Genomic DNA, 9,611 nt, shown 5'->3' on the forward strand with positions numbered 1-9,611 from the left:
TTGTTCTAGCCCAACCCCCTGCTCAAGCAGGAGATCCTACACTATTTCAGCTAAGTGACTATCTAGTCTCTTCTTAAAAACCTCCAGCGATGAAACGTCCACAACTTCTGGTGGCAAGCAGTTCCACTGGTTAATTGTTCTCACTGTTAGGAAGTTTCTCCTTAATTCCAGCCTGCTTCTCTCCTTGATGAGTTTCCACCCGTTGCTTCTTGTCCTGCCTTGACGTGCATTGGAGAATAGATTGACCCCCCCAAATCTTCTTTATGGCAGCCCCTCAAATACTGGAAGACGGCTATCATGTCAGCCCCAATTCTTCTTTTCTCTAGACTAGCCAGACCCAAAACTTGCATCTGTTTTTCTTATGTTTTGGTCTCCGGGCCTTTGATCGTCTTAGTTGCTCTTAGGGCCTCCTTTCTGTAGCTTTGCATCTTCCTCTTGGGCTTGGCCCCGATTTCTGCAGCTTTGCCATCTCCGTGGCAGAAGCCTGTTTATTCTGGGGTATTTGTTGTTATTTATTTTATTTTTCTCCTGCCTTGATTATTTTTATAAATAACTCAGGGAGACTGACATAGATCATCCGCTTTCCTCCGCCGATTTCCTCCACAACAACAACCCTTTGAGGTAGGTTGGGGTGAGGCAGAGGGACTGGCTCAAAATCACCTAGCTGGTTTTTCATGCCAAAGGCAGGACTAGAACTCCCCATCTCCTGGTGATTGGCCCAATGTCACCCAGCTGGCTTCCTCGCTTGAGATAGGACTAGAACTCACCGTTTCCTGATGATGTGTCCAGACTCACCCAGCCAGCTTTCATGGTTAACGCGGGACTAGAACTCACCATCTCCTAGTGATTCCTCCAGGCTCATCCTGTTAGCTTTCATGACAGGACTAGAACTCACCATCTCCTGGTGATTTGCCAGTCACCCAGCCAACTTTCACGGTTACGGCAGGACTAGAACTCACCATCTCCTGATGATTCGTCCAGGCTCACCCAGCCAGCTTTCATGGTTAAAATGGGACTACAATTCGCTTCTTAAGATGGGACTAGAACTCGCCCTCCAGTCAGCTTTTATGGTTAAGATGGGACTAGAACTTCCGTCTCCTGGTTTCTAGCCTGGTGCCTTCACTAGTAGCCCAAAGTGGCCCTCATAACACTCACGAGACCCAGCTTCACACAAGGAAGGGTTGATAGAATATACACTTTACAGGGGTGTGTGTGAAATAAGCCCAAATATGTGCTCTATTTGCGGGTGATGCCCATATCAAGGGGCACGGCTTCATTGCCACCGTCTCGGCTTGTTTGCCCTTCAGCTTTGCCGGCATTGATGCCCCCGCCCAGCCTCCCGATCAGATAAACCGAGCATCTCCTCCGCTCCCTGTGTGTTGGCACGCTGGCATAATGACAGATCATTGCTTGTCATTAGGAGAGCAAACAGCCTTGAGCTTCAGCGATGCCACCCGCCGTTCCCAGCACGTGCAGAGAACAGAGACTACGTGTGCCCAGCGGTGGTTACCAGCCCAGCACAATGTGTGTGTGCGTGCGATGCCCGGCGCATGCCAACATCCTGGAAGGAACGAAAGCTCATCTTTCTCCAACCGGGTGCCCACGGAGGGGAGAAGTGGGCATGGCCTCAGGGTGGGCATCTGTGTCTGAGACATAGCTGTAGCGACCGCTGGCGCTTGAAATGTGAGGAAAGGGAAAAATATCGAACAGCATATGAGTAAATTTAGGAAATATTTTGTATTAGATATATTTCTGAAGGAGAGGGGAATTGAGAGTGTGATTAAGTGTGGAGTGACTAGAGATTATAATTTAGGAATTATTTTAGATTATGATTGTTAGTTTTGATACCCTGCATTTTGTTCTGGGAAGTCGGGGTGGGGGGTAAGGGGGAGGGGAATTGGGGGGTTGAGGGTAGAGGATGGAGTGATGGTTAATGTACAGGGATTATTGAAGATGTATAAATATAATTAATGTAGGGTCGGGTCTGCCCAGCTACCATTTTAGAGCGGTGGGGAGGGAGAAAAGAGGAGAGAGTAGGAGGTAGGAAAGAGGAGAAGAGGAAGGAAGAGGGGTAGAAGAGGGAGAAGGAGTGTAGGGTGGAGGGAGGAGAGGATGTAGATAAGAGAAGGGGAGGAAGGTCTGGAAAGTAGAAGAAGGTAGAAGAGGGAAGAGAGTTAAAAGGAGGGGGTGGTGACTGGGCAAGCCCGACTAATTGTATATAACTGTACATTGGATGAGTTGTTTGACATGATTGTAAAAATAAAACTTTTTTATGAAATGTGAGGAAAGGGAAGCTGTGCTAATGGTTCGAGTTGTGCATCTCATCCCTGGGCACTTTGTGGACTTCAACTCCCAGAAGCTGACTGGAGAATTCCGGGAGTTGAAATCCACACCTCTTAAAAGTGCCTTGAAGTTCATGGTTAAGGTTAACAAACGACTGCAATGATTTGCTGAATAACCACGGCAAAAACGGCCGTAAGAGTGGGCGCAACTCACCAAACAACTGTCTTCCTTAGCCACAGAAATTCTGGCTTCAATTGTGGTCGTAAGTCGAGGACTTTGCACCATTGCTAAACAAATGGATTACCCCTAATTGGGTTTGCTGTTTGATTCACTGTCTCCCACCCCTCCGAATTCTCTGATTGGTTCATGCCAAGCCTGGATGTTCCCCCCACCCCACTGAAGTGGTCCCAAGCGGGGGAAGTCCCCCCCCCACTCCCCGAGACCCCTTCCTAAGATAGCTGGGCGCCGACTATTCCTTCTCAAAGCCAGCTTCCGTCGGACTTACTCACCCGGATCTCCACGCCGTAACCAGGATAGACCGAGATGGTGTAGGCGCAGTCCAGCCAGCCGTCTTCGTACGGGATATTGCTGGGCAGTGGAGACGCCAGGGAGCCTCGAGGTCCGGTCAGGTTCCAGTTGCAAGTTGCTTGGGACGGGGTTGAAAAGGGTGGGAGGAAGAAAGAGAGCCTTAACAGAATAACAGAGTTGGAAGGGACCTCAGAGGTCTTCTAGTCCAGCCCCCGGCCCAAAGCGAGAGTCCTTATATACCATCACAGACAAATGAAGACCAAGAGTGATGGAGCTGAGCTATTTCATTGATGAATTGTTCTAATGGTCGTGAAATTCCTCTGTAGTTCCAGATTGGATTTCCCCCTAATGAGCTTCTACTGTCCCTCTTTCCTTCCTTCCTTCCTTCCTTCCTTCCTTCCTTCCTTCCTTCCTTCCTTCCTTCCTTCCTTCCTTCCTTCCCCTTGCTAGCTTTCTATTCTTCCTCCCTCCCTCCCTCCCTTTCCTCTATCATCTACCTACCTATTTATCTTTCATCTTTTTCTTTCCTTCTTTTTCTTCCCTCCCTCCCTTCCCTTCTCTTATTTCCTTCCTCTCTACCTTCCCTCCTTCCCTCATTTTCCTTTTTCCCCTCCCCACTCCCTTCCATTTTCCTTGCTTTTCTTCCTTCCTTCCTTCCTTCCTTCCTTCCTCCCTCCTGCTTCCCTTCCCTTCTCTTATTTCCTTCCTCTCTACCTTCCTCCTTCCCTCATTTTCCTTTTCCTCCCCACTCCCTTCCATTTTCCTTGCTTTTCTTCCTTCCTTCCTTCCTTCCTTCCTTCCTCCCTCCTGCTTCCCTTCCTTTCTTCCCTTTCTCATCTTCCTTCCTTCCTTCCTCCCTCTCTATTGCTCTCCCATTTTCCTTCCTTCCTTCCTTCCTTCTTTCCTCCCTCCCGCTTCCTTCCCTTTCTTCCTTTTCTCATCTTCCTTCCTTCCTTCCTTCCTCCCCTCTCTATTGCTCTCCCATTTTCCTTCCTTCCTTCCTTCCTTCCTTCTTTCCTCCCTCCCCCCTCCCTTCCCCTTCTTCCTTTTCTCCTCTTCCTTCCTTCCTTCCTTCCTCCCCTCTCTATTGCTCTCCCATTTTCCTTCCTTCCTTCCTTCCTTCCTTCCTTCCCTCCATCCCTCCTCCCTCCCTCCCTCCTTCCTTCCTTCCTTCTTTCCTTCCTTGCTTCACTTCACTTCTCCTTCCTTTCCCACTTCCCCTCCCTCCTTCCCTAAATCATAGAATCACAGAACAGGAGGGGACCTCAGGGGTCAACTAGTCCAACCCCCTTTTCAAGGCAGGAGTCCTTATTACATCCCCGTCAAATAGTTGTACAGTCTATTTCTGCACACTCTCCAGTGATGGGCCACTCATAACTCCTGAAGGGAAACTATTCCATTGACTGATGGCTCTCTCCTTGTGAAGACCAGGAGGGGCTATGCCCCCTGCTCCCTTTCTTCCCCCTCCAGCCAAGCCCCCCCCCAAAAAAAACCCCTGTTTTTCGATGGAGTCTCCATCCAGAACAAAGAGCAGCAGGGATGTTGCCAACGATCCAAAATTGGATTTTCCACCTGAGCAGGTTTACTGCCTCAAATGACAAATGCTGACCCCCCCTGTGAACACCCCCTCAAGGGCTGGTGTGGGGGGAGGCCTCCCCTTTTCAGGGGGCTCAGAGCAGCAGCCCGCCCCCAAAATGGGGGGGGGGGCTCTGGCCCCTGCTAGAAGCAGCCGGGTTTTCTCCAAGGGAGAAATTGTTCCAGGCCAGGGGTATCCATGGACTTCAACTCCCAGTATTCCCCAGTCAGCGGTGTTGGATGGGGAATTCTGGGCTCTGAAAGTCCACAGGTCTTAAAAGTTGGACTCGCTTGTTCCAGGCCTTTCACTACCCAAGACTAAGAACCAGGATTTTTTTTCCAATCAGAATAGAAGAGCTCCATAGAGGTCATCTAGTCCAGGGGTCTCCAACCTTGGCAACTTTAAGCCTGGCGGACTTCAACTCCCAGAATCCCCCAGCCAGCTTTGTGGCTGGGGGATTCTGGAAGTTGAAGTCCGCCAGGCTTAAAGTTGCCAAGGTTGGAGACCCCTGCTCTAGTCCAACCCCCTGCTAAAGCGGGAGATCCTATACAATTTGAGATAAGTGGCTGTCCAGCCGCTTCTTAAAAACCTCCAGTGATGAAGCACCTAAACTTCTGGTGGCAAGCTGTTCCACTGGTTAGGAAATTCCTCCTTAATCCCAGGTTGCTTCTCTCCTTGATTATTTTCCACCCATTGCTTCTTGACCTGCCTTTCAATGCTTTGGAAAATACGTTGACCCCCTGTTCTTTGGGGCAGCGCAGCCCCCTCAAATCCTGGAATGCTGCTATCATGTCCCCCCCCTTGTCTTTCTTTTCTCTAGACTGGACAACACCCAAATCCTGCAGCGGTTCTTTATTTGTTTTAGTCTCCAAGCCTTTAATTATCTTACTTGCTCCTCTCTGCACTTTTTCCAAAGTCTCGACATCTTTTTTAATTTTAATTGTGTACAGGCAGCTTCACCTCTGGGATGGAGATGGGGGCTGCGTTATTTGGGGGTGAGGGGCTCTTCTAGGGTGGGACCAGAACTCTGTGTGTGTGTGTGTGTGTGTGTGTGTGTGTGTGTGTGTGTGTGTGTACGTGTACACACACACAACAGGCACCTTTACTCAAGCAAGCCGAAGGAGAGATGGCAAAACATGACCTGCAGGAGGCAGAATTGAAACGTCCCTCCTTAAACACAAATCCACGATCGCTTACAAACCACCATTCGGAACCAGGGTTTGCCATTGGCTTGCTGACCGCAAGGGTGGCCTACCTTGAAGGGAGATCTACGCTTTGCTTATGCTCTCCCAGTTTTGGGGGCTCCCCAATCCACTTAAACGGCGGGAGTGTCCCCAACCAGGAAGGGCCGAAGCGGTTACAGGTCAGTCTTTGAATTGCACCAGTTCATTTAGTGACCGTTTGAAGTTCAAAGATGACCAGTTTTCACCCTTACGAACTTTGCATCATGCCACAGGACAAAAATTCAGACCCGTGGCAACTGACTCGTATTTATGACGGTCTGCCGCGTCCCGGGGTCACGTGATCCCCTTTTGTGACCTTCTGCCTGGCAAAGTCAATGGGAGAAGCCGGGTTCACTTCATGACCGTGCCCCTCGCTGAACAGCTGTAGCGATTCGCTTAACAACCGTGGAAAAGGCGCGAAAGGTCATAAAATAGGACAAAACTCTTTACAAACGTCTCGCTTAGCAAAAGATAAATTTGGGGGTTCAAAGATAAAATTCGAAAAATGCCCCTGCTTTGCTGCAGGATAAAGCTGAATACAGCTGTCCAGTTTTGGAAGTCCAATGCGACTGTCCAGGATGGGGGGGAGGGGCAGCTCAAGGAAATCCCTGGCCTTGTGCAGGGGGGGGGGCAGGTTTTATCATTCCCCAGTCCTTGAAGCCCCTCCTCCCCATGTGGGGCTCCTTCGCACCAGCTGAATTTGGGTCTCTAGATCTGCACGTTCCCTAACCCCCGCCCCCCAGCCGGACCCTCCTCTTTTACCCCCTTCTTCCTTTGGAGACCTAGATTCCTCCCTGCCTCCTGAGGCTGGGGGCTCCTGCAACCCAAGAGGAACATCCCCCCACACACACCCTAGCCTGGATCGTGGCTGCCGCAACTCCGCACTAGCATGCCGGTCCAGGCAGGAGCATCCGTGCTTGGAAGCCCCCAAACTTCGCCCCCTCCCTCCTCCTCCTCTCCCTTACCTGCCACAGGTGCAGGAGGGGTCTCAGGTCCCCTGCTCGACGTGGGTCCCGGGGATGGGTCCTTGGGGCCGGAGACGGCGACCCCCGAGGAGCCGGGAGAGATGCGCTCCGGCTGCGGGTCCCGGGCGGAGGCAGGGCTAACGGCTCCCGCTGGCCCCGAGGCTGGAGACGCGGCCGGCGGAGTGGGGGTCGCGGCCGGTCCCGGGGCGGGCGGGCGGCGGGGGGTCGCCCAAGCGAGGAGGGGCGCTGGCTGCGAGGCGTCCCTGGGCGGGGGCTCCTCGGGGAAGAAGCCCTCCAGCAACGGGTGGTGGTTGAGCAGCTTCAGGGTGGGCGCCGTGGTGGTGAAGGGAGCCTCGCGCGCCGGCTGGTCGCGGGTGGGGGGCGCCGTCCGTTCGGCCTCGGAGCTGGCGGGCGCCTCGGGATCCTCGTGGGAGAAGCCTGCAAAAGGGGGAGGGGGGAGAACAGAGGAAGAGACGGAGAGGGCGGTGAGCGGAGCCGTGGAAGGGCGAGGGGAGGAGGGGGTCCCCCCGAGGCCATCTAGTCCAGCCCCTGGTGCCGCAGGAGCCCTCGGCTTAAACTGTTAATAATGAGATGGGCGGCGGAAAAAGTTAATTTAATGAATGAATCGGAAAGAATAGAATTAGAATAGAATTTTTTTATTGGCCAAGTGTGATTGGACACACAAGGAATTTGTAATTGTAAGTAAATAAGTAGATACGCAAGCAAGCAAGCAAACAAACAAACGAAATGACCCTTTTGTGGCTGCCGCTTACAACTGCTTCCCAGAATCCCCCAGCCAGAATTCTTTTAAGAGAGGTGGGCTTCAACCTGCTGGCTGGGGAATTCTGGGAGTTGGAGTCCACCCCTCTTAAAATTGCCAAGATTGGAAAACGCTGGGTTAAAAGTTTGCAAGACAGCATCTCAGCATCACCTTCCTTCTGAAAAAAACTGCCGGGAAAGATCTCTGCACATGCCCCGAAGGCAAACCCCCCTCTCTTAATGCAGCCCGTTTTCTACCTCCTGCTGCTTCTGCAGTCAAGCTGGTTTAAAACAGGCCCTGGTTTCCTGCATTCACATTATTATCACCAACTAAGTTGTGCGCCATTTAGAGCCGTTAAGCTAAATGCTAAACTGCTTTCATTAGCCGCTAATGAGCCATCCACAATATCTCCCTGGTGGGTTGGCCTCCTTCGCTGGTGGAGCCGAGCTGTAGGCGGGCACATGGGGTGGGGGCTGGCATTGCTTTTCCCATCCCACTGCCCAATTTTTTTTGGGGGGGGGATAGAGGCAGAACCCTGTGCTCCTTCCAAGAGCCATTTGCTATTCAGTCATTATGAATAGAATAGAAGCTGGCAGGGCCTTTGGAGGTCTTCTAGTCCAGCCCCCTGCTCAAGCAGGAGATCCTATCCCATTTTAGACAGCTGGCTGCCCAGTCTCTACTTAAAAGCCTCCAGTGATGGAGCGCCCACAATTTCTGGTGGCCAGCTGTTCCGCTGGTTAATTGTCCTCACTGTTAGGAAGGTTCTCCTTAACGGCTCACCCATTGCAGGAGAGAAAACTGTCTGACCTCCCCCCCCCCCCCCCCCCCACACACACACACGTCAATAACAGCGTCATTGATGTTGTTACAGGAAGTCCTCGACTTACAACAGTTCATTTAGTGACCGTGCGAAGTTAAAACGGTACGTTAAAAAAGTGACTATTTTTTTCACATGACCCTTGCAACATTGCCATGGTCACGTGATCAAAATTCAGACAACTGGCATGTACTTATGACGGTTTGCAGTGTTCTGGGGGGTCATGCGATTCGCTTTTGCGTCCTGACAAGATAGTCAATAAGGAAGCCCCATTCACTGAACAACCGTGTCACTAACTTAACCAGGGGTCTCCAACCTTGGTCCCTTTAAGACTTGTGGACTTCAACTCCCAGAGTTCCTCAGCCAGCTTTGCTGGCTGAGGGACTCTGGGAGTTGAAGTCCACAAGTCTTAAAGGGACCAAGGTTGGAGACCCCTGAACTTAACAACTGAAGTGGTTCACTTAACAGCCGTGGCAAGAAAGGTTGCAAAACGGGACAAAATTCACTTAACAACTGTCTCGCTTAGCAACGGAAATTTTGGCCTCAATTTTGTCCATAAGTCAAGGACACAATTGTCCTTGACCTACCTGTACTGACACCCCAAACTCTAAATCCCAATCATTTGAGGTCTAGCGCCTTCTGATCTTGCCCCTTAAATATGACAGAATTACAGAGTCGGAAGGGAGTGGCTTAGTGGCGATGTCGCTCGTTTGGAAGGTTGAGAGTTCAATCCTAGGTAGCACCAGATGTTTCTCTTATCAGGGCTCAAAGAGAAAATTGCTATGAACTCCGTGGAAGCGTCAGGAAGGGCATCCGGCCAGTAAACGCTCAGCTCCTTCAGTCGCCCAGACTCCAACCCAAAACAAGGGATTAAAGGATCGTAAAAATAAAAAAAAAGCAGAGTTGGAAGGGACCTTGGAGGTCTTATAGTCCAACCCCCTGTGCACACAGGAGACCCTATACCATTTCAGACATGATGGGCATCCATAGGTCATTTGTGGCAGTGAGCACAAATGGATGAGCTGTTTTAATGGAGCTTAATTTAATTTAGTTGGTTTGAACCAAGAATACCTGGATTGGCAGAGAAAAAAAAAGATTTAATCGCCTCCAATGTTTTTCCCCACAAGCTGCAGTCGTGGGCGCAGCCACCTGGGCCAGCTGGAAGGTTGGCAGGTCTCCCTGCCCGCACAGGCAGGTGTGTAGGCACATGTTTGAGCGTGACAGACAGGCCCAGTAAACCAGGGGAGTCGAAACTTGGTGACTCCTTTTAAGTCCTGGGGACTTCAACTCCCAGAATCCCCCAGCCAGCCTGGTCCTGGAGTTTCCTGGGATTTCCCAGTCAGAAGTGTAGAGTTCTGCCAAGACAGGTGGAGTGGCATTTCCCTCTGCCCTTTGTTGGCACACGGGGAAATCAGGAAGGGCACTTAGGTCATGTCAGCCGTTAGGGTAGTCGGGCGTC

At 51.3% G+C, this 9,611-nt stretch overlaps 1 protein-coding gene across 1 annotated transcript in view; it reads right to left on the bottom strand.

Moving 5' to 3' along the window:
- SEZ6 (seizure related 6 homolog) overlaps positions 1–9,361 on the bottom strand; it is a 62,921-nt gene extending 53,560 nt beyond the window's left edge. Inside the window, exons 1-3 of the mRNA XM_058163836.1 lie at positions 9,277–9,361; positions 6,576–7,013; positions 2,793–2,929 (exon numbers count right to left, since the gene is read on the bottom strand). Coding sequence (XP_058019819.1) covers positions 2,793–2,929; positions 6,576–7,013; positions 9,277–9,361 — 660 coding nt within the window. The remainder of the gene's footprint in view (positions 1–2,792; positions 2,930–6,575; positions 7,014–9,276) is intronic.
- Positions 9,362–9,611: the final 250 nt, after the last annotated feature.

The sequence above is a fragment of the Ahaetulla prasina genome, chromosome 1 (assembly GCF_028640845.1).
Source record: "Ahaetulla prasina isolate Xishuangbanna chromosome 1, ASM2864084v1, whole genome shotgun sequence".
Lineage (NCBI taxonomy): Eukaryota > Metazoa > Chordata > Lepidosauria > Squamata > Colubridae > Ahaetulla > Ahaetulla prasina.